At 45.3% G+C, this 25,601-nt stretch overlaps 1 protein-coding gene across 2 annotated transcripts; it reads left to right on the top strand.

The window, feature by feature from the left end:
* Positions 1–387: 387 nt before the first annotated feature.
* On the top strand, positions 388–10,979 carry CALML4 (calmodulin like 4). Of its 2 annotated transcripts, XM_083179781.1 has the most exons (5): positions 388–419; positions 585–615; positions 4,625–4,765; positions 8,433–8,621; positions 10,604–10,979. In XM_083179781.1, the coding sequence occupies exons 1-5, from the start codon at positions 417–419 to the stop codon at positions 10,699–10,701; spliced, it is 462 nt and encodes a 153-aa protein (XP_083035907.1). In that variant the 5' UTR covers positions 388–416; the 3' UTR covers positions 10,702–10,979. The 2 variants fall into 2 exon arrangements, with proteins under 2 accessions (XP_083035907.1, XP_083035908.1); XM_083179782.1 differs by lacking the exon at positions 388–419 and having other exon boundaries at positions 584–630.
* The last annotated feature ends 14,622 nt before the right edge of the window (positions 10,980–25,601 follow it).

Below are 25,601 nucleotides of genomic sequence, written 5' to 3'. Positions count from 1 at the left end.
TCATACTGTGCCTAAGGGGAGAGACTGTGGCCGGTCACACAGGACTAGTTCTACACATGCACATTTCCCCCACCATCGGATTTCAGCGTAGACCGTCGGGCTTAAGTACACATTGGAATTAAGCCTAGAGCTACTAGTATACGGAAGTAGTGCACTTGAAGCTTAGAATCCTGACTTAATCGTCCAAGACCAAGGTTATGCTTCCAGCATTTTATAAATACTTTATGAGGACTCTTGTGTGGCAGCTGTTTTCTGGAGGTAACATGAACCTGGAGGACCTGTTATCTGGTGTATAATGTTGGAATCTGACCCCTGGTCTCCATGGCAATAGAATAATTATGACAGGATGTCCTATGTCTTCCTGTGTGGACTTTAGTGTCTCGAACAGAGCAGGAAGCACGGCTTAGAGAGTAAAGATGGTGAGTTACTTTCAGGCAAATTAATTGATCAAAGGAGACTAGGCAGTCCTATGTGATTCGCAGAGGGAGGGAGCAGGGAGTAATGTTACAGCAAATTCCACTTTTTATAAATATGTTTATATGTGGCAGAGTGGCTTTATGTATCTATTATTGTGTTTCCTATAGACCAAGTTCCTGTCTCAGGATGACATCCAAAGTGAGTGAGAGCAGTGTGAGTGGCCTGCGCTGTGCAGATCCCATCTGCATTGTGGATTACTCTTGTCAGTGGTGAATATGTGCGCTGTTAATTAATAATTACATGCTTATTTGTCATATTGCTCTACTTCCCAGTTTCATTCATGAATTGCAATTGTTTAATTAGTGTGGGACTGGCACAAGTAACTATACTGAGTACATTTAATGGATAAAACACTAGTTAAAAGCCCATCAGGTTATCAGACCTTATCGCAAAGCTGCTTTTGATCAAATTGACAAAACCATGTGCACTGAATAGAGAAATGCGGCTAAAGGGCCTAATTCAGACCTGAGTGCTGAACAGGGCTGCAGCCGCATAAAAACACCCCTCCCCTCCCCCCCCCCCCCCCCCCCCGTGAAGCAGATGAGCAGCGGGGCGTGCTAATGACACTTGTACCGGCCCTGGTTAAATCTACTTAATTGCTGGTAGTGTGGCCAATCCCGGGATCGGCGGGATCCCGGGATTTGGCCTAAAAAAGTCCGGGATTTCAATCCCGGGATTGGAGAATCCAATCCCGGGATTTCGGGATTAGACTGCGCATGCGCAGTCTAATGCCGGGCAGCGTCTGAGCACTCGCTCAGACGCTGCCCGGCTGTTCCCGTAACCTGACACGTCACCAGTGACCGTCTGCCCACCTACCCGCCTCTTCTCCGCCGCCCGCCAGCACGCCGGCCTGACTCCGCCCGCCTGCCCGCCTCCGCCTGCCCGCCTCTTCTCCGCCGCCCGCCTGCCGTCTTCTATGGAGGTGCACTTGCCGGGAGGCACCGTGCACCTCTAAACCCACTCCTGGCCGCCCGCCCGCACCCTAGTGTAAGTAGATGTGCGGGTCGGCCGGGGTGGGTCCTATGCTAAAAATGTTTTTTTTTGGTGGGGATGCCAATCCCGGGATCCCGGGAATCCCGGGATTGAGCATTTTTCAATCCCGGATCCCGGGATTGAAAAAAATGCCCCGGGATTGGCATCCCTAATTGCTGGGGTCACCAGGGTTAGAGCCAGTGATCTCACAGAGAACACTGGCCCTCACAGATCACTCAGCGGCATATCAATGTGCAGCACTAAGTGTTGAGTCAGAACGCTCATCGCTACGTGTGCGTAGGCCACTTTACATAAAGGAAACGTTGCAACCACAAAATTGGTCATTTAATTTTAATCATTCATTTTTACTTCCTGTCCCGAATGTTTTTATGGATGCATCTACATTAGTTTCTAAGATTCTGGGCAGGATGCTCTAACCCAGAAATGTGGTAAAAACCCTGTTATCGGTGATTCCCTGCAGAAGCCTATGGGCTTCTTACCGCAGCGCTGTGTGAGGGATCCATCACTGATCCCTCCCAGCATGCCCTGCGGCCGGCTCCGGCTCTCTGCGCATGCTCAGACTCAGACCCGGAAGTCCAGCGCCGCATCGCAAGGGACAGCTCTTATGGCAAGAGCTGTCCCTTGCATTAATGATCGCATATGTTAGAGCGTATGCGATCATTAACTATGCGAAGCCTGGCGGAGGGGAGCTGCGGATGTTAGAACATCCCTCCCTTTATATTATGCTATTGCATTTTTTGTTTTGTTTTATGGTTTCTCCATTATAGGTGTTAATATACTTCCAGGACAAATATTATATATATATACTTTTAATAATTTTAATGAAACTGCTTGATATTCTATGATACCCTTATGGAATGGACATCCTCTTTTTATAAATAACTCATTATTGTTTAAGGGATGCAGTTAAAATCCCGGCGGTCGGGATCCCGGCATTCAGAATCCCGACGCCGGAATCCCGACCGCCGAAATCCCGACACATTCTCCCTCCGTGGGTGTCCACGACACCCCTGGAGGGAGAATAAATTAGTGTGCTGAGTGTAGCGAGGCACTGGGCCCGCTGCGTGGCGAGCGTAGCGAGCCCGCAAGGGGGGGCGATCCACGTCCCCCCCTTGTCGGCATTTCGGCTGTCGGGATTCTGAACGCCGGGATCCCGACCGCCGGGATTCAGTACTGAATCCTTGTTTAAGTGGGATTGCCCATCAAAAATAATATAATACAATATTAGTGGTTTTAAAATACCTGAGCTAGTGACGGAGAAATAAACTGTTACTCCAGGTGGTGCCGTTGGGAAGCCCCTTAGGTAAGTTCTTCCATTAAATTAGCTGCCAGTCACAAACCTTGTTAAATTGTAGTTCACAATATGCCACACTGTACATATTATGCCACACAGTGCCCACAATTTACATTTTGCTATACATATTGGAGGTTATTTTAATTGGCTCGCTCCCTGTTTAGCCTCTGCGCCTGTGCAGATACTTGGTGTGGGCGTGGCAAACTGCTTGTTTGCTGTCCCATTCACACCTAGCAGTGTAGGTTGTGGTGTGGGTCGGCGGGCTGCACCCAAAGGAACGCCCAGCATTTCATTGGCTTTCCCATGAAAACGATGGGCTTTCCCATGGTGATTTCCCGATGATGCGGGCGGTGGGCAGCTGATGTCAGTGGGTGTCAGCTGCCCGCTCGCTTCCCGCACAGGGCGCACACAAACCTAAGACACCACAGAGGTGTCTTAGGTCTGTGAGCGCTGTAGAAATCATTTGATGGTCGGCGACCATCGAATGATTTCCTCTCCGCATGCAAGCTGCGAATGGATGTTTATACTAAACATCCACTCACACGCGTGTAGGGGAACTCGGTGTGCGGTGTTCATGTGAGTGGCGTTTAATCCACACGCAGTGCTGCAAATTTCGCAGTTTAAGGTCTGTTATGTCACACTGAAACATTATAAGGCCCATTTCAGATTATAACATACACTATAGATAGCATTCTCTGAAAATGTCACTCCATTTTGGCCTGGCAACAGGTCAGACACCCCCCCCCCCCCCCCCTCCCTTCCCCTATAGCAATGCTCATCATGGATATAGTTTATTAATTTGCCCCCAGGTGGCTTTCATTTATCCATTTACTCAGGAATAAATGACCTCTAATCTGGGGTAAATTGAGCCAAAAGACCACTTTTTTACACAGCCCTTTGTCATAGATGCATTTTTATTATTAGACTGACAGGAGACTTTCCTGAACTAAGGGACACACCTCTGTTTTTTCCCCTCCCCATCCCCCTGAAACAGCATCAGACTGTCAATCAATACAAGTCTGATGATGGCAACAGGACCTGGTCGCACATGCCCATAACAGGTCCTGTGTATGTGCAAAGTACCAAAAATCAGTACTTTACAAAGATTGGCGAATGAGCAGCCACACCTAGATGGCCCCCTTTATGCGTACCTGAGTAATGGTATACTGTTCATGTCGATGGTTAGAGCAATAGCTATTGTTGCTGCTGACATTAAACAATTCATTACATTTGCTAAAAGTTCTATTCAGAGTCAGCTGTAAACAGAATCTGCAGCTTTCGGTGGTTATTTTGCAGCCTCAAATCTCACTTGTGACTGTATATGAGCATGGGATCGAAGTCAGTATGTGTGGGGTTCAGTGGAGGGTTTTAGTGGGTAGAAGGGAGGCATTGTCTGCCTTTGCCTAGGGCAGTGATGGCTAACCTTGGCACTCCAGCTGTTGTTGAACTACACATCCCAGCATGCCCCTGCTACAGTTTTACCATTTAGACATGCTAAAACTGATGCAGGGCATGCTGGGATGTGTAGTTCAACAACAGTTGGAGTGTCAAGGTTAGCCATCACTGGCCTAGGGCATCTAGAAATCTTTCACCAGCTCTGTGTCTAACCTGTATTAGAGAAAACTGTCCAAGTACTCCCAATTTGAAAAACACCAACTTAAGCCATCGGGATTGTGTCTTGAAAAGTGGTACAACTGGGACAGGGTATATGATTAGCAATGCAGCTAAGTGATTCTGAGGTGAACAAAATGGGATTACTGAAGAGCAAGCAATGAACTTAAAGCAAAGAAAAAATATTTTAGATAAAATGTGCTGGTATGAAATTGTTTCCTACTCTGCCCATCCATTTCTCATACACAGAGTTCAAGGAATGTTTTTCCCTGCACGATAAGAAGGGGAAGGGAAAGGTCCCCGCTGCTGACCTCCTAACTGTCATGCGTTGCCTTGGTACCTGTCCCACTCCCGGGGAGGTCGCTCGTCACCTGCAGGTCCAGAAAATAGGTATGAAGTAATGAGATGGAAAGTAGGACGGATTATCTATAAATATAAAACAATTGTCAAATTACAATATAAGATAAGAACTGTCACAATCTCAGATTCCTACATTGCTTTGCATTTTTAAAGGGAAACGGTCACTATTAAAATTCTTATTTTGACTGAAATGGTCAGCTTCTTTGAAATGTTTTGTCATTAAACTATTATAGTTTGTAGCGTTAGGTTACTGGACTTCTTATAAAATAAGCCACCTCTTGCATCCTGCACTCAGATTTTCATAATGCTGACTTTTCTCCAGCTTTATCCGCAGTATCCCTGTTACCTTGGGTGAACCTTGGGATCAAGAGTCTTATAGACTTAGTGTTAGACTTATCCACCTTGGTTCACATTTCAGGCTGAATATTTCCAGTATTTCAGCTCAGTTTTATTGTTTTTATATTGCCATGAATATAATACATCTCCAATGAAATTATCTACTATAGTTCCTATGTAAGTAAAGGTATGATCTAACTAACTGCTATAGCTACTACATAAGTGATGGTATGATCTAACTAACTGCTATAGCTACTATGTAAGTGGAGGTATGATCTAACTAACTGCTATAGCTACTACATAAGTGATGGTATGATCTAACTAACTGCTATAGCTACTATGTAAGTGGAGGTATGATCTAACTAACTGCTATAGCTACTACTTAGGTAAAGGTATGATCTAACTAACTGCTATAGCTACTACTTAGGTAAAAGTATGATCTAACTAACTGCTATAGCTACTACTTATGTAAAGGTATGATCTAACGAACTGCTATAGCTACTACTTAGGTAAAGGTATGATCTATCTAACTGCTATAGCTACTACTTAGGTAAAGGTATGATCTAACTAACTGCTATAGCTACTACTTAGGTAAAAGTATGATCTAACTAACTGCTATAGCTACTACGCAAGTAAAACTATGATATTACTAACTGCTATAGCTACTACTAGTTAAGGTATGATCTAACTGTTATAGCTACTACATAAGTGATGGTATGATCTAACTAACTGCTAAATCTACTACGTAAGTGAAGGTAGGATCTAACTAACTGCTATAGCTACTACTTAAGTCAGTGATTTCCAAAGTTTCTTTAATCATGGCACCCTACAGTATAAGCAGTTTTGGCACGGCACCACTATGATTAAAGTTTATTGTTTATAGATTTTGAAAAAAATAAATTAAGTAAATAGTGCCTTCCTGTCATCCTTAGGGTCAGTTATATGGTGGTGCACAGTTGTGCTTCTGATTGTTTTCATGTGTTATGACTGGCAGCAACCAGCACTGGTTTTGCCTATCACTGTGATCATAATTCATTTGATGTACTTGTGTATTATCACGGTGCCCGTTACGTAGTTAACGTAGTGTCCCTGTCAGAATCAGCGTAGTGTTCCCACAGCCAGCGTAGTCAGCGTCCCTGTCAGTATCAGCGTTTTGTTCCCTTAGACAGCATAGTTAGCGCAGTCAGCGTCCCTGTCAGTATCAGCGTTGTGTTCCTGCAGCCAGCGTAGTCAGTACGTTCGTGTCTAGCTGGAGCTTAGGTAGTTAGCGTAGTCAGTCAGCGAAACGCAGATAGCGTAGTCAGTCAGCGTTATGCAGATAGCGTAGTCAGTCAGCGTTTATTACATTGTGTGGGAACCATTGACCATTTTAACCTGCCTAACATGTCATTACTTGACGTGTAATCCGCGTCCCTTCACGGGGCTCGCCATGTTTCGGGCTCGGTAGCTCGCTGTGCTTGCCACACTTTATAACATCAACTCCATGCTGATGTGGATAGTGGGGGTATGAACAGGTCGGAAGGACCCGTACCACGTCCACTCGCCACGCTTTGGGCTGGCGTGGATAGTGGGGGTTTGAAATGGAGGCATTTGCCAGTATGTAATATGGAGCACTGGCAAATGCGTCCTTTACGAATTGCTGAGACGCTCGTGCGTCTCAGGTAGATGGCGCGCCTCACCGTCGGCGCCCACATGATAGCCAGCGCAGGGGATCTGGCGGTTACCGGCACTGTGTGGGAGGTGCTCACTAGGCTTGCCAGTGTTCCAACGTCTGCCAGCGCACCCGACCCTGTGGACACTGGCAGCTTTACTCGTTACTTTACACTATGCTGACTACGCTTGCTATGCTGCCTTACTACGACTACGCTGGCTGACGCTGACTACGTAGCTCTGACTATGCCAACTACATTGCATGCACTGGCGCAGTGATAATACACAAGTACCAATTTGACTTGGTCCTGGACCACCAAACCAAGGCACCCCTACAAGAGTCTCGCGGCACCCCAGTTTGGGAACTTCTGACTGAAGTGAAGCTATAATATAACTACTATAGCTACTACTTACGTGTAGGTATGATCTAACTAACTGCTATAGCTTCTACTTAATTGAAGGTATGATCTTACTAACTGCTATAACTACTACTTATGTGTAGGTATAATCTAACTAACTGCCATAGCTACTACTTAAGTAGTCAAAAACGTAATCAATACCTTTGTTGATATTGGGTATGAAATGTGCAGGTATGTATCTAAAAGGAAAAAAAGAAGCAAGAACAGCGCTGTGTAGAATAATAAAATTAAAATAATATACTGTGGCCTGCAAATATTCCCCAAGGATATATATATATATATATATAATCCAATAATAATGAAAATGTAAAGCTGTACCGACGCCAAGATAAATACATAAAATCATGTGCGTTTAAACTTCCTATACAATGGAACGCAGAATGACGTGCAAATCGAGGTCTGGCACGAATATAAGGACCTGTATACAACCTTAATTCTTATGAAGCGGTGTAGAGAAAAGAAGGGTCCTAATCGAGGCATGATATGCATCATGTCATTTATCCAATGCGGAAGCAAAGTATGATATAAAAAGTGGGACTAATCTAATGCTGTAACCACTGCAAAAATAAGGCTTGACCCGCAAGACGCCATTAGTCCAATGCCGAAGTTGTTTGAGAAGGAAGGCTCGGCCCGCAATAAGGGGCGTGTACGTGACTGGAAACTACCGCTATATAAAGCGGAAAAGGTTAACAGCAAATACATACCTCCTGAGGAAGCCGCTGAGCTTGACCAAGGTGGAGAAACGCATAGAGGAAGAAGGGGATTGTGTTTGGCAACAATTTGATCCGATCCAGCGCTAACTCCCAGATAAGACCGCAAATACAGGACTGCACCAGCGGTCGGGGCAGCACGCTGAAGGCCTGAAGCCGGAATCCTCACCACATTTCTTGGGACTCACTTGAGTATAAAAATCCACTAATATGTGCACATACAGTAGGTGGGGACTGTTTTTAGATAACAACAAAAATTAACCCTACTAGACGGTTTTAAGTAAAAGGATGTTAACTATAATGAAAATACATGCATCTATAATTTTAACGTTTATTTGTCTTGTCTGTGTTGCCGGCCATAATATATTATTATTTTAATAAATAATTTTATTATTCTTGACAGCGCTGTTCTAGCTTCTTTTTTTCTTGTAGGTTCATTTTGGAAAGGGGTTTTGGTGATTCCCCTTATTTGAACAGCTGCAGTGTGGAATAATTTTACAATCAGCACTCAAGTTTGTTGTTATTGTATCTAAAAGGTATCTGGCATATAAATCTAATGGGTATTTACTGTGCTTTCTGCAGCTAAAGATGGCGAAATAGATTTCTCTACCTTTCTGACCATTATGTACCGTCAGCAGAAGCAGGAAGACCCGGAGAATGAGATTCTTGTAGCCATGTTAATGACTGACAGGCAAAAGAAAGGACTAATCCCACTGGCTGAGCTCAAATCTAAGCTTACCAAAATGGGGGAGAAGCTAACGCCGGAGGAAGGTAAAGTGCAATAATATAATGAAATAACAATTTACAGCTAGCCGACATATATATTACAAATATAGAAACAACTGGTACCCACTGTACCCAGATTAGAAGACGATAATGAGAAAAAAAGACAGAAACGGAAGAAGATAGTGGTGGATCTCGTAAGCAGTAAAACAAAATGGGATGCAGGATGTGGGTACAGCGCCTGTTCAAATCACTTGTCCAGTTTATCTAGTGAAAAGTAATTAGAATATTACTATTTGGTGGGGAATCTGGTGGGAACCAGATGTAAAAACAGGATTTACTCCTCACCCAACCCTTATGTGCCATCAGATTCCACCACATGCCCCTTATGTGCCACCAGATTCCACCACATGCCCCTTATGTGCCATCAGATTCCACCACATGCCCCTTATGTGCCATCAGATTCCACCACATGCCCCTTATGTGCCATCAGATTCCACCACATGCCTCTTATGTGCCATCAGATTTGTTCATATGCCTCTTATGTGCCATGAAGCTCCTTAACGTACTCCTTCATGTGCCATCAGACTCCTCATGCCCATGATGTTTCATCAGACCAGGGGCGTTTTAAGAGAGAAGATGACTCGCATGCAGCCTCCACTGCGGGTCCCCTCCTCTCTGACCGTGAGTAGACTCTGGCATTATGCCAGAGTCTACTGCACATGTGCAGGTCTCTGAGAACATGGTGACCATGACTTGTTCCCAGGGACATCTTCAGTGCACATGCGCAAATCGCTCGGAAACAGCCACAGTGACTTCCGAGTGACGTTGCCGCGGGACTCCGGAGGGGTAAGTATAATATATGGGTGCGGTATGGGCCTGCCTGTACCCAGGGGCCCGTCTACACCGCACAATCTGCACCCATTATAGAAATGCCTATGCATCAGGCTTTTCTATGCCCCCTCTATGTGCCATCAGACTCCTCAACATGCTCCTTATATGCAACTTGTCATTGAAACTACATTTGTTTCATAGGCCATGAAATATGAAGAGGAGAGGAGAGCCTACAATGGCTTCTTACAACTAGGGAGTAAAAATGTCTAGTTATGGTTCTCCTGTGCAGATGCGATATTTGGCTGAACATATCACCGATTGGAATGCCACCACCTCCCCTTCAACGCTGCTAAATTAATTAGAATACATTTCTTTCCTCCATAACCTCTCTAACGGGTTGTGATCTCTGATTTACAGCATTGTTCTCTAGTAAGAAAGCATTCATCAAGATTAGGCAGCTGAGAGCTTTGTAGAACAGGATGTTGTTTCTCAGTGCGGTGATGCCTTCCCTTTGCACTTCCTATATTGTTGTACATGCCATGACTCACATTTATCTAAACACCCCCCCCCCCCCCCCCCCCCCCCCCCGCACACTAGGCGGCTTAGCTGCTGTTGTAGTGGCAAGCAAAAGCAGGCAATGACATTGGAACTCATTCCCCTCACCAACCTTTGTCATCCCAGATTCATAGATGTTTGTATATTTAAGATTGTTGTATACTTCCCTTGTAAATATTTTCATATTAACCGTATGAGTGCCAAGTGAATTTGTCAAAATTGTTGTGAAAATTGTAACGCAAACATTTTTTTTTTCATTATAATGACCTGTAATGTTTACCTTATATAGGAAATATAATCTTTTTTTATACACATTTTTTATTTGAATGTATATAACAAATGTGAGCGATGCTGGCATTTTTAGCAGATATTTTGTACATCTCTTACAGAGATGTTGGCACGCAAGGGCTAAGCCAATTGCATTACCAGATTCCTATAACACTAAAACCCAGTTCTGCTAGTACTGTAAATAGTGGTTTGTGACCAATTCAGTTATTTTCATGATGTGATACAATGCAAAGTATGATACATTTTTGTTGCTCTAACTCAAGCACATTCTTCTGGTCACCTCTGAGCAAAAATACCATTACTCTACTTTCATCAGGTGAGCAGCTAGCTAACATCTTTTTTTCTGTCTGCAGTTGATGACCTTCTTCGAGATGCTGAGGTGGGAGCTGATGGGATGGTGAAGTATGAGGAATTTGTGAGGAAGATCACACTGCCCCGTCCAGATTACTAACCCCTCTTCTGGTTTTGTTATGTCCAGTCTGCTGAAGATTTAAAAAGTATTTGTTTATGTGGAAAGGACACAAAAATTATTTTATTATTATCATTTATGTAATAGGTCAGTGGTTCCCTGGGTTACTTGCTGGATCAGGATTGGTGGTTCAGGACCAAGTCAAATTGCTTATGGTCCATGTGCTAAGCAAACCAGTGCTGGTGGCTGCCAATCATAAAATATGTGGATAAATAGAAGCACAAGTGAACCTAAGGATGAAAAGTAAATATACATTATGGTCTTTATTCAGATCTGATCGTAGTACAAATTTGTTTGGAAAATGGGAAAAACCATGTGCACTGCAAGTGGGGCAGATGTAACATGTGCAGAGAGAGTTAGATTTGTGTGAGTTATTTTGTTTCTGTGCAGGGTAAATACTGGCTGAATTATTTTTACACTGCAATTTTGATTTCAGTTTCAACACACCCCACCCAAATTTAACTCTCTCTGCACATGTTACATCTGCCCCACCTGCAGTGCACAAGGTTTTGCCCATTTTCCAAACAAATTTTTACTGCAATCAGATCTGAATAAGGGCCTATGGGTGAAAAGTGAGAGATTTGGTAAAAAAATCTCCAGTTTTTTAAAGCGGCAATCATTTACACTGCAAAATCAAACTGGTTTTGCAGTGTAAATGATTGCGCTTTAAAAAAACTGGAGATTTCTTACCAAATCTCTCACTTTCTGATTATCTCACCCTATTACATTTCACCCTCTGTATTGAAATTTAAAAGCTAAGCCTCCATTCAGCCTGGGTACACACCAGGATGACTAGGGCCCGATCCCCTCAATCTAGATCCAATTCCGACCAATTGGATGTAGATTGTGTGGTGATTGGGCCCTTTTCTGTCCTGGTGTGGACCAATACCGATCCGATGCGCGGTCCCGCAGGTCGGTCGGTCGTTATTGAGATCCTAGCTTCTGCAGGTAGGATCTGAATGACGACCATACAGCCGGGTTCGAGTCGCCATCGGATCGGACCCGCTCACGGTGCATATCGTGAGCGGGTCGTGCCCCCCCGCGTCACCGTGAGCGGGTCGGACGAGACACTGACGACCCGCTCACGATGTGCATCGTGAGCGGGTCGTCGTGGTGTGTACCCTGCATTAGAGTAGGCAAGCATGTTACCTTTAAAAAGAGCAGCTGGTATAAAATGTGTCAGGGGTAGTAACAGAGAACTATTCAAAATGGATCTTATCATCTCCAAGTGCTGTTTGCTGAAACTGGGATCTGCATGGAGCGAACTTGTTTTAGAGAAAGGCTAGACTTGTCTTGTTCTGGAATTATATTAAGTTGAATATTTATTAAATGTCAGTGCAAGTGTGTTTGCTATTATAAAGAAGGTATTACAGCATTCATTCACGTCTTTTTCTTTTCATGAATGGAATAAATCCATTTACACCCTGGAAACATAGGATCTACAGTATGTATGGATGTTTTGATGCACAATAGTCATTTACTGTATATAAACTGATTACCAGCCCATTAAAATGTCAGAACACCATAACAGTCAGTAATGTCAGTGCCGGTGGCTGTGACCGCCCAAAAGAGCCACATTTTAATTTCACTGCCAACTGCCCTCTAGTGGTTGCCGGTGTGCAAAATACCCGTAGAGATGAGCATTAGCGTTTTATCATACAGGATTTAGCAAAAATGTATTTGGTCATGTAGGTGGCATTAACCAGCGATCAGAGAACAAGATCAAATGTTATTGCTCTCTCTTTCCCTCCTCTACTCTGTATCTCTGTTATACCCCTATTTATGCTGTATTTTATCAACACACCCCGTACGTTACCTTATAATTTGTTTTTTGTTTGCTATGTACGGTGCTGCGGACACTTTGTGGCGCCTTATAAATAGATGAACTACTACTACATCTCCCTCTCTCCATTTTTCTTTATTTCTCATTTTATTTGTCTCCTCCTTTATTTCAATATCTCTCCCCCTTGTTGCTCTATACCAGTGGTTCCTCAAGGACCCCCAACAGTTTACGTTATCCAGGTCACCATGGTAGGTGTACAGGTGTTATCATCCGCAGGTGGAATTATTTCACATGTGATTTTGTGATGGGACCTAGAGAACGTCCAATGTTGGGTGTCCTTAAGGACTGAGGGGCAGATGTATGAAGTGTCGTTATGGGGGGAGAAGGGGTATCAGCGCATGTTATGTACAGTGATACTGCTTCTCCTCCATGTAAGAAGGAGCTGACCCTTCGGTAAATGACAGGGGCGCTTTGTCGGCCTATATGCAGGGCAAATGTGTGAATGGCCAGCAGCACTGACCATTCCGCCCTCTGCCGCTATCAACTTCGACAGGTGTGGGTGGCGAGAGTAGTGAGATCTCGCACACACCCAGTGAGTGGGACGGGATACATTTGCTTGCTATAGGCATGTCCAGGGAATGATCATGCAGGCGTCCCTATGAGAAATCCCAATTTTTTTTTTTTTTATAGCAACATACTTATAATATGGAGAAAAACCTGAATGATTACTGTAGATCAAAGATTTACCTCAGAGGTAAACTGGCCATCAAGTATTATGACTGAAGGGTTTCTCATTCCCTCGGACACATTCCTTTATCAGAAGATTGAGTAGTGCACACTGATGTGGCCTTTGCCAAAGTTTTTTTATCTCAATTTTAACAATATGGAACAGATATTTTTAAACCTTAAAAATTGATAAACTGACCAGCTCCTCACTGCCATGTTACAGGCTGTGTTAAAAAAATGCAGTTAGGGGCTGGTTGGTGGGTACTTTATCAACTCTCCACTTTATCGCTTTTCAAACTTCTAGAGTGTGGGATTACACACGGTACAATTTGACATTCGATTTTGACTATATAGTCAAAATCTAATCAGGGTCGCATAGACATCGAATGGAGATAGAACATGTTTTAAGCTTTCTATCCCGATTCAATGCCGATGCACGATCCCGTTCAGCTGAAATCAGAAAGACAAATAGATAGGGCAGCAATGACTATATAGTGCGGATTGAATATAGATAGTATGAATTGTATGTAAATAGCAAATGAGTTAGCAAAGATTGCATAGCACTCGAATCTTAAGGGGTGTACACATGGAGCGATTTTTGCTAGTGAGCGACTTTAACTAAACAATTTTGACTAAGCGATTTGACTAAATGCACCAGCGATTTTGACTAAGCGATTTTGTCTATGGGCGAATTTGACTATACTAGAATTAACAATACTTGGTTGGTATTCATTGCAGATCGCCTAGTGAACATCTCCCTCAGCAGTGAGTACCAGCGATTTTGACTAGACAGCCAGTGATCTAGTAAAAATATTCTTGCCTGGCAACTCTTTTTGGTACTTGTGAGTTATCCGGGCGTCCGATTTTGAAATCGGGTCGGATCGGAACATCGCATCGCATCGCATGCGACCATCGGATGCGATGCGATGACCCGATTTTTCCATAGGAATCAATGTTAAAATGGACTGAGTCCATTTTAACATGGAATTCAATGGGAAAAAGGGTCCTTTTCATACCCCTACTATCCAAGTGGGCATGGAGTTGGATATAAACCTGTGGCGAGCGTAGCGAGCCACCGAGCCCGAAGCGTGGCGAGCGTAGCGAGCCCCGCGAGGGGACACGGAATACCGTCCCCTCGCGGGGCTCGCTTCGCTCGCCACGCTTCGGGCTCGGTGGCTCGCTACGCTCGCCACAGGTTTATATCCAACTCCATGCCCACTTGGATAGTAGGGGTATGAAAAGGACCCCTTTTCCATAGGAATCATTTTAACATTGATTCCTATGGAAAAATCGGGTCATCGCATCCGATGGTCGCATGCGATGCGATGCGATGCGATATCGCATCGCATCGCATCTGATTGTATGCCTTAACTTAAGGCATACAATCAAAAAATCGGACGCCCGGATAACTCACAAGTACCCTCTTTTTTTACTAAGCGATATTATAGGGCGCTTAGTCTAACATCTTTACTAACCTTCTAAGCAATTTTGACTATGTAGTCAAAATCGCTTAGAAGGATCGCTCCGTGTGTACACCCCTTAAGTCAAATAGCAAAGTAATCTCACCGTGTGTACACACCATTAGGGTTGGCCCTTGCAATAAAGATTACAAGGTGAAAAGGGCAGAGCTGAGATCACAGTGGAGACTGCGACAGTAGCGAGGGTGTGTCAGTAGCAATAGGTGAAGCTGTGATTGTGCTTTTTTTTTTTTTTTTTTTTTTAATAAAGTGGTTCCATGGTTTAGTAGCTGCACAGGAGGAGCCTAGTACAACGTCTGATATGGTTATGGTATAAAGGGTCGACAGAGATTCTAGGTTGACACCAAAGGTCGACATTCCTGTGATCGGGTGCATAATATAATATACATCCCGAGGAATCTGGCTGTCTCCCCAGGATCCTGACTCCTGTTACTCATCCAGGTCTGACACTCATCCCACCAAATTGCCCGCCCTCAGTTTGCCTGCAGAGACCCGCAGATGAGCACAGCAGCCTCAGCAGAGGAAGATCCTGGCTTGCTGTTTGGGAGAGATTAGTAAAAGAGATTAAAAAGCAAGCTGCCGAGCAGATTGAAAAACCGTAAGTAGCCAGCCGCAATTATTACTCTGGCTGCTACTGAATGTATGAGGCAGCCCAAATGAAAACATACAGTATCTTTGTTACCAAGGTCACTTCATCAGTCAGGAACTGTCAGTTAAAGCCTGTTTTAATATAAATGTACCCTTCTGTCATTGCTTATCACAGATAGTGTCTGATTTAATATACTCTACTTAGCAAAATTCTTGCTTAATTAGTAGCAACCCGCCCTAACTTCGTATGCTTGCAATTTTGAATATTTGTTAATAATACTTATAAATTGCTACATAGTGGGCCTTATTCTTATTGACTCGCAAGACTGCAAAATTCGCAGCCTTGCAAGTCCACCGGACGCCGCCCTCCACCCGCAGTGCCAGCCCCCCCCCCTCGCACGCTGTGCCCCACCCCCTCACGGCTGCGAATGGATGATTTACATAATTTCGATATCTACGGTGCACGCAGTTTACAGTGACCTATATAGTCACTCTAAACTGCGGGACAGGGCGGGCAGCTGACATCCGGTGATGTCAGCTGCCCGCCCCCCGCATGTCCGTCACTGCCTCATTAGCCTGGGAACGCCCAGCGCCTGGGAACGCCCATGGAAGGCAGGGCGCTGCCATATGCTAATGGGGCTGCCCCCCCCCCGTTCTTCTCCCCCCCCCCCCCCCCCGCGGCGGACCAAAAGTTCTCCCTGTGTCTGCACATGCACCCAAGGCTGCAAATGGATTATGCAAATCAACAATTGACATGCCTGTGGGGGTTTCGGTGGGTGGCGGGGCGGGCGTTCCTTGGTGATCAGAATAAGGGCCTGAGTCTGTGAAGTAACTGTTGCAAGTCAGTTTAGCATATATGGGGGTCAAACACGGATACCAAGGAGAGGGAGATCCGGGAAGCAACAGAGGGAGCTTTAGGGGTGCACTGAGGACAAACTATGGGATGCGCCAGGCTGCGGCAGGGATTAACAGGGTAGAATGTGGAGGATAGGTGAAAAGGGGATTTTTGTAAGAACTTACTGTTCGAACCCCTTTCTCTGAGTCCATCCTGGTGACACAGCTTGACCTTGGGATGTAGGAGGGTCCGCAGGAGCAAGGCACCTATGCTGACTTCTTTTGAGAGCAGGCTCCTCCCTTCTGCATCCCAGGATACTTCAGTTCATCTTCTAAAGCACACTAGGATACATTACTCAGTACAACGCCTGAACATCTTATATATGCACAATCAGACTTACAGTTCTCATCACTGCTTGTCCAAATGAAGTGTCCTCCAACGCAAACTCATGGAAACTATATAATTTTGTAAAGGTATGAACAGAGGACCAGGTGGCAGCCCTACACAACTGTTCCGCTGTAGCTCCATGACACACAGCCCAAGAGGAAGCAACTGGTATGGGCATTTATCCATGAAGGAACAGGTCTACCTACCTTGGTGTAGGCAAAAGCAATTATCCACCATAACCATCTGGCAATGGACTGCTTAGAAGCAGGCCACCCTCTCTTATGTATGTCATATAACACCAAAAGCAAATCAGTTTTGCGGATATCCTTTACTCTTTCCACGTATATTCGCAAGGCGCAAACAACGTAAACATTTCTTCTACTTGTCCCTATTTTTCACCCCTTCAGGCGGTGAAACACCAGGAGTACAATCTCCTGGTTCAAATGAAAAGAAGATACCACCTTAGGTAGAAATTTTGGCACTGTTCGCAGCACAGCCCTATGTTCATGAAAAAAAAATGGAGACTTGCATGACAAGGCCCCCAATTCGGAAGCACGTCTAGCCGAAGCAATAGCCAACAAAAAGGTAAGTTTCCAAGAAACAAATTTAAGGTCGGCTGACCTAAAAGGTTCAAAAGAAGGATTCTGTAACACGGACAAAACCAGAGACAAATCCCAAGGTGCCACTGGCTGCCTATACGGGGGTTTAAGTCTCATGGCACCCTGTAAAAAGGTGTAAAAAAAGGTCTGAACCTCAGGTAACAGAGCCACCCTCTTCTGAAAGAAAATGGATAAAGACGAGAGTTGCACCTTTAAGAACTGCAGACAGCCCTGCAAAGAATCCATCCTGGAGACATTCCAACAGTCTTGACACCTTGAACCTAGAGGTGTGTACCCTCTGATGCTCACACCACCTGATATAGATCTTCCAGACCCGATGGTAATTTGAAGCTGACACAGGCTTGTGAGCCCTGAGCATAGTCTGGATAACCACTTCTGAAAACCCCTTCTTCCTTAATAGGGAGGTTTCATAAGCCAGGCCATCAAATTGAGCCGAGCTAGGTCCAGGTGTTTTAGTAAGTCCGTCCGAAGAGGAAGACGCCAAGAGTGCATGGTTTGTACCCTCTGGGACCTCACTCTCTTCAGTACCTGCGGAATCATGGGGAACGGAGGAAACACGTAGGCAAGGTTGAAATGCTGTGGAACTGTCATGACATCCACTGCCCAAGCGGTTGGATCCCTGGTCCGAGAACAGAACCTGGGAACCTGACAGTTGTTCCTGGACGCCATGAAGTCTACCTCTGGGAGCCCCCAGCGATACACTATCTCCTGGAAAACATCCTGATGAAGTGCCCATCTCTCTCCAGCAGCTGTTCCCTGCTGAGGAAATCCGCCTCGACATTCCGGATCCCCGGAATGAATAAAGCCGACAGAAAAGGAATGCTTACTTCTGCCCACTGGATGATATGCGAGACGTCCTGCTTTGCCATCCTGCTGCGAGTCCCGCCCTGATGATTCAAGTAAGCCACTGCCATGGCATTGTCCGACTGTACACGTACTGGTGAATCCTTCCGAATCCTCTGCCTGTTGAAGGGTGTTCCAACTGCCCAGAGCTCCAATATGAACAGCAGTCTGGATTCTTGCTTGGACCACCGCCCCTGCAACCTCCGGTGTAGGACCACTGCCGCCTAGCCCCTGAGACTGGTGACGGTTGTGACAACCAGCCAATCCCACGAGCGGAGGGAGCGCCCCAGCTGCAGAGTTTCCAGGTCCGTCCACCAGATCAGGGACTCCCTTGTCTCCAGAGACAGCGACAACCGTTCCTGCTTCGTGGTCTTTGAATTCCCTGACCAACATGAGAGAATGTTCCACTGAAAAATCTTCGAGTGTAACCTTGCAAATCCTTGTCGAGCAGTTTCACACCCCGCCAAATTGTATGGTTTGGAGAGTGCAGGATAGAAACACTCGATGTAAGTGTGAGTCCAAAATCACCCCCAGAACTGAAGTCTCTGCGTGGGTGTGAAATGAGACTTTGGGAGGTTCAACAACCACCCCTGTTCTTGAAAGAACTTTGTTGCAAAAGCCAAATGTTCCTGTAACTTCTCTGCTGACTCCGCCTTGAACAGAAGGTCGTCCAGGTAAGGGATAATTACTATCCCTCTCAGCCTGAGGGCCACTGCCATGACAGCCATTACTTTTGTGAAGACCCTCGGCGCTGTGGCTAGACAAACAGCAGAGCCTGGAACTGTAAATGAGTCTCCCCTATTGCGAACCGTAGTAAAGACTGATGTTCCCTGCAGATACGCATCCTGGATATCCACCGATGCCAGAAATCCCCCAACTCTCTATGCTTAACAACACTGATCGAAGAGATTCCATGCTAAAATGGTCCACCCAGAGATGCAGGTTTAAAGATTTCAAATTTAGAATGGGTCTGAATGACCCGTCTGGTTTGGGGACTAGGAAAACAATCAAATAAAATCCTTTCTTCCTTTCCTCCTGAGGTACCGGGACCACTACACCTTTCTCTATAAGAGACGTTGCTGCCCCCAAGAGAGCTGTCCGCATGCGAGCTTCCCGTGGTAAAGACGTAGGGAGAAATCTTCTTGGAGGAGACCCCCTGAGATTTATCTTGTAACCCTGTGAAATGATGGAATAAACTCAGGGGTCCGCGTTGGAATCTCTCCACCTGTCCCGAAACTGCAGGAGGTGACCCCCCACTCTGAGTCCAGAACGGGGAGTCTCTGCACCGTCATGCAGAGGACTTATCCTCTCCTTTGTTTCATGTTTCTTGCGAAGGCCCCGAAACGGGATCTGGGTGCCTTCCCCTTACTGCCTGTCCTGTTAGATCTCCCCCCCACTCCCCTGAAAGGATGAGCAAAAGGATGGCTTAAAGGCTCTTCCCCCCCGTGGCTTGCTTTATGATGGATTCAAGCTCTGACCCAAAAAGCAGCTCTCCCTTAAAGGCCAAGAGACTTCTTGGATTCGCTGTATGCTTCCTAAGCTTTGAGCCAGAGGGCTCTCCTTGCTGATACTGAAGTGGCCAATACTTTTGATGCCATCTTAGCTCCTTCTTCCCCAGCCTCACATATACTTTCCGCCGGACACCTGAGCTTCTCAGCCAGTGTGAAAGCTTCAGAATCATGGCTGAAGCTGATTTCTTAAGGCCTCAGCCCATTAAATCATTGCCTTGGATACCCAAAGCAAAGGCAATAATAGGACGAAGTGTAAAACCCACCCCTTCAAATACCGCCTTAAGGCATCCTTCAACCTTTTTGTCCACTGGATCTTTAAAGGCCGCACCGCCTTGAATGGGTAATGCTGTGGCTTTAGACAACCTGGCCACAGGTGCATTTACTAAAGGGACTTTCTACCATAATTTAAAATGTTCCTCCAGCATTGGATACATGTTAGCAAACCTTTTAGACATAAGGAGATTTTTAGTCAGGGGATTTCCATGCTTCTCCCATCAAGGAAACCGTGCCCTCAAGCGAGGGAAATGTCACAGTATCCCTGCAAACTTTCTTAAAAACACAATGTGCAGGCACTCTCTCCTCCTCTGACAAGTTTAAGGTTTGCTTAACCGCAATGATCAAATCTTCAATGCCAGGGACAGAAGCTTCAACTTCTTTCTGGTCCCAAAAGGCACACACACCCTCCTCATCAGAATATAAATTCAACAGGGGAGGTGTAGATAATGGGTGTCTAGTAGAATTACTCTCAGGATTTGGCAAATTGTTCCATAAACGCATTCATTTTTTGAACGCTCTGTGCAGTGTCCCCCTGAGATGGGGTAACGGAGCCCACCGAAGTTTATGAGGATGAAAAAGGGCCAGGAGATTTAACTAGGTCATCTCCCTGCCTATTCAAAGACTTCACCAAGGCATTAATAGACCTCCCCAACGCAGCTGCCCACGCAGGTTCAGACTGCTCAGACCTCTGGGCTTGCACTTTACTGGGCACAGACTCACATGAGGGGCACAAATCCCCCTGATCCATCTGTTCACATGTTAATTTTACACCACAAAACTTGCAGTTGACTAACAAGGTAGGCGCTCCCTCCCCCACAGCAGCAGGACTACACCCTTCAGTCATGATATAACCACAGAGTACAATGTCAGGCAATTGCTTTGCTGCAATGATCCTCTGTGATCAGCGGGGACAGTGCTGCCCAAGGAGAAACTTCTCTCTGCACTTTAATGAAAGCCTTGCTTCAGCTCCGCAGCCTGGAGAGAAATGGTGCCAGCACAAAGAGCAGGAAGAGACCAAGTCTCTGCTTCAGCGAGGAAGGAAGCCAAAAAGGTGTCTTTTCCCCCTGCAGCCACTCCCACTAGTGTTTCTCCTACCTCCCAGTGCCTCCCCTTCTTCACGGGATCACTTGGAGTCGTCCAGCACCGCTGGACTTCCTGTAATAGGCTTCACCTCCCCATAGGGATTTCAGCCTATAAACTCTTCCAAGATGGCAGCCACCATCCCGGGGGGGTCCGTCCCCTACGATCCCCCCCCCCCCCCCCAATGCAGGGAGCCTAGTGCATGAAATACCACGTTGGAAAATAAAAGTGGAAAACCCAATGTCAACCTTTTGACTGACGACCTAACTCTTTTCGGCCTAGTGAACATATACCCTTTTGGGTGTTAGCCGTAGGAAGAATACGCGAGCTGCAGGTGTGCCCACTATATTAGGGGGCGTGACCCTGTGGTAAAGGGACATGGCCTATTACCACGACACTCCCACGAGGTTACTCACCTGTTTTTGCTGCTGTGTGGGATCATAGCCAGGCTGTGTGAGCTGCTGGCCATGCCCCCTGTCCCTCTCTGCTTATTTTATTTATTATTTAAGTTTCTTATATAGCGCACACATATTCTGCAGTACTTTACAGAGAATATTTGAACATTCACATCAGTCCCTGCCCCAGTGGAGCTTACACGCTATATTCCCTACCACATGTGCACGCATGCACATTCATTCCAGGGTTAATTTTGTTAGGAGCCAAATAACCTACAGTACCAGTGTATTTTTGGATTGTGGGAGGAAACCGGATTATCCGGAGTAAACCCACACAAGCACGGGGAGAATATACAAACTCTGCACAGTTAGGGCCACGGTGGGAATGAAACCCATGACCTCAGCGCTGTGAGTTAGTAATGCTAACCATTACACCATCCGTACTGCTCACTCTCCTGTGAATAGATGCTATGCGCATGTACTATTGTTGCCCCAATCTTGCTGTACTACTACCATCCACATCTCCCATAACCCCACTACGCATGGAGTTGATTTTATATAGTGTGGCGAGTGCAGTAACGCCCCCCCCCCCCCCCTCCCCTGGAAAGGTTGGCAACCCTCCCGGCCCCCCCCCCCCCTGACCACGGAGTTTGAATTACCTAATCTGCAGATCTCCGTGGAGGGGGCGGGGCTAAAGTGTCATAATCGCGTCATTCAGCCCCGTCCCCTCCACGGAGACAGGCAAATTGAGTCACTTTCCTTCATGGGGGCGGGGCTTAATGTCACGTTTAAGCCCCTCCCCCGAACTCCTGCTGAAAGTCTCCTCTCCGGGCTTCTCCTGGAGAGGAGCTTTCAAAAGTCAGCAACCCTGACTTATTTATGCATTATTTTATAGAGAGGGGACTTATTATTGATATTTACCATGTATACAAAAATTTGGCCACAGGGTGGCACTCTTCAGGTCTGTGGACTATAATATTGCAATAATAAAGCAATGGAAGTTCGGCAGTTTATATTTTCTAACTTCATCAACTTTCTCTTTGTATTTTTCCTGCAATTTTCAGATAAGAATCACTGTAGTATGTACATCCGCACATTAGTTACCTTTTTTTGGAAGCTAATTACACCACCAGTATATTTTTGGGATTGTGGGAGGAAACCAGAGTATCCAGAGGAAAACTACGGAAGCTCGGGGAGAATATTTAAACTCCACACAGTAAAGGCCATTGTGAGAATTGATATACTCTATGGGGGTTATTCAGCCCTGATCACAGACCTGCAATTTTTTAAGGCGGCCGATTATTGATCAACTGCGCATGCATAAGGTTAGTAGCACACATGTGAGGCCATTCTGCAAAAAAAAAAAAATACAGCATCTTTTTTCATCGCCAGTGTGCACAAGCTGATTGACAGGAAGTTGAGGATGATAACCAGATGTTTTCTGGGCGTGTCACACAAAACGCAGGCGTGCTCAGTGAAGGTGTATGACATCATCTCTGGCCTCAGAGAATTTCACTCTGGGGAAGTGGCGGCTATCTGATCACAGGGCTCTGCTAATTAGCAAAGTAGCTGAATAACCCCCTCTAGACAGATGAAGAGATAAATTGTTAACCCTTTGAGTGCCAACATCTCTGTGAAAAATGCGCAAACTAGTCACAAAAAATGCCAACATCTCTGAGAGGCACAAAAAGAATGAATGTCAGCATCTGTGAGCGATGTGCAAAATATCCGATAAAAATGCAAGTGTCACTCACATTTGTTATATTAATTCAAGTAAAATGTTGTGTAAAAAAAGATTCTATTTCCTATATAAAGGTAAACATTACAGGTCATTATGATGAGTAAAAATGTTTGCTTGGCAATTTTCACAAATTCACTTGGCACTCAAAGAGTTAAATGTACAGTCTGTAAACAGTTCGCAATTTATAAAATAATTAAAAGTAGCGCAGATTATACATTTTGCTTTTATTAAGAGGACACTTAATAAAAGTACAGTGAAAGTATGCGCTACTAATAAAGTACTTTGTGTTCTCAAGGCACACTGATACCCCTTTCAGACATAGTACCTGGGTTCAATCCCGGCCTTTTAGTGACCCGGGTTGATTGCAGGTGCTTAGGAGCCGAAAGTGAAATCCCGGGAAGACCATTTCCGACACGTTGATGCACATTCACTGCGAGTGAGAACTACATGGCTTTTACTCGGCTTTAAAATGCCAGGGACTGCAGCAACGGACCTCTCATTCTCACGGCTAGGCAAATTCCCCTGTGAAAAAGTTCTACTCGATAATTTGCCTTTTAACACGGGTTTTTATGCAGGTCAACCTGCATACCCGGATCTCAAACACGGGTAAAAAGAATGGTTTTATCCGGGTATGCGACCCATTCACACTGCAAAAAAACAAAAACAGTCTTATAAGGGTATCAGTGGTAACTTTAAGCTGGGCGTTCTATTGATGATCGGATTTTCCCATTAGCAACCAATCAGCTTCTATCTTTTATAGGTGTTATATAGGGATGCCAATTCTAGGGCATTTTTTTCAATCCTGGTAACCGGAATATTTAATTATCGCTGTTGATGCCTAGATATCTCTAGGACCATACACACTAGAAAATATTGGCACCAGAAATTGTCTAGAAAGGGGCTTCTGAATGATAGCCGCATCCCTTTCCCACCTCCGCTCACCTGTCCCGTCTGCCTCCTCTCATGACCGCAGCTCTGGAGCTCAGGCTCCGGTGTGCATGGCTGTGTACGGCTTCAGGTCCCCCATCCGCCTCCTCTACCCAGAGTTGGGCATAGCTCACACATACTAGTATAAGTACTCTGGTCACTGGCAACCAATAATTAAATCATTTTTAATTTCCCCTGCCCTACGATGTTTTTAATATTTTGAAACCCCTCCCCACTGCCCAAAATGTTAGGGACTTGCGAGACTAATGAGGTAACCTGGACCTGGTGGGCAAACCATTACTTATGGCCAAAACTTTGCAAAGAACCTCACTCAAAATGCTAAATTTTATTGCAATGATTAGTATTAATAAATTGGGAGTTTGAATTATGCACCTGCAACCTTGTCCTTATATGCAGTACTACTGAAAGGTCTCCCATCTCATTAACAGTGTGCACCCCAGGACCCCACCTCTGACTACCACTGAACATTGACCATAAATAATCTGATTTGGTCCTGGTCTTCCAACCGGAGACACCCCTGCAAGAGCCTCACGGTACCACAGAGTGCCTAGACACAGTTTGGGAACCACTGACCTTCCGGTACATCCTCCTGTTGCAATAGGAGCTACGAAATTTTGATGACACTCCATTAGAACGGCTCAGCAACTATGCAAGTCACCGTAGCCATTCGCACATGGATCCTGCACATGCCCAGTAAAAACCCATTGGGAGTCATTCTAATTACTTCAGCCCCCCTAAGCTTTTACATAGGGGACCGTTGCAATTAGAATGATCCCCAGTGTGTATAGTTATTTGTGGTTTCTAGGCTCTGGGGGAGTTCATGGGAAATCACTAGTCAAAATTGTGCATAACTCACCTCAAACCCCGAACACCGAACCTCTGAATAATCTTCCTCCTCACCTTCCTTCCCCATTCTTTGCCTTCGACATCTATTTAAAATCTAAAATGTAACCCATACAGCAATACATCAGACCCTCCTCTCTACATAGTTGGCAACTCTTTATCCAGCTCACAAAATCTGGCTTCCCTTTGCCCTGTATTTGGAGAGGAATGCATTTATCTTATTATCATTTATTTAAATAGGACACACCTATTCCACAGCACTGTACAGAGAATGTTTGAACATTCACATCGGTCCCTGCCCCCTGTGAACCTTGCAATCTATATTCCCTACCACATGTACATGCGCACGCACATACACTAGGGCAGCCGTTTTCAACAGGTGTGCCACCACCCGCATGCCCGTCAGACCTTCATCAAGAGCTAGGTATGTTTGAGGTGAGTGGTCACGCAGGATACCGCCATATTGGAGCCAGCCTGCTAAAATGCTCTGTCTGACAACCACACACAGAGTAGTTCAGCAGTTTTAATTCGCCTGCGTCCCACCGCCCTCCCCCTCCCGTGTCACCGGCACAGGAATTGTGGGGGCACTGGCACTGCTGGGGGGGGGCGTATATCATGTCTATCTGGCACTGCTGGAGAACAGAATAGAAATAAAAAACAAATATCAACATATATAAAGTCTGTGTCTATATTTGTTATTACATGTATTATTTGATTGATTATACATTTTATTTCGTGTGCCACGAGTTTGAAAAGGATGAAAATCACTGCATTAGGGATAACTTTGTTGGGCGCAAATTAACTTACCAGTCTATTTCTGGATAGTTT

Source organism: Crinia signifera, chromosome 4 (assembly GCF_055691185.1).
Source record: "Crinia signifera chromosome 4, ASM5569118v1, whole genome shotgun sequence".
NCBI classification, from domain to species: domain Eukaryota; kingdom Metazoa; phylum Chordata; class Amphibia; order Anura; family Myobatrachidae; genus Crinia; species Crinia signifera.
This window is presented reverse-complemented; position numbering and strand designations above follow the sequence as displayed.

What these genes read in the sequence shown, in the direction of transcription:
- CALML4 (XM_083179781.1), top strand. An exon ending in CCTGCAGGTCCAGAAAATAG is followed by an intron (nt 4,766 to 8,432) that starts GTATGAAGTAAT and finishes TGCTTTCTGCAG; the next exon opens with CTAAAGATGGCGAAATAGAT. An exon ending in GAAGCTAACGCCGGAGGAAG is followed by an intron (nt 8,622 to 10,603) that starts GTAAAGTGCAAT and finishes TTCTGTCTGCAG; the next exon opens with TTGATGACCTTCTTCGAGAT.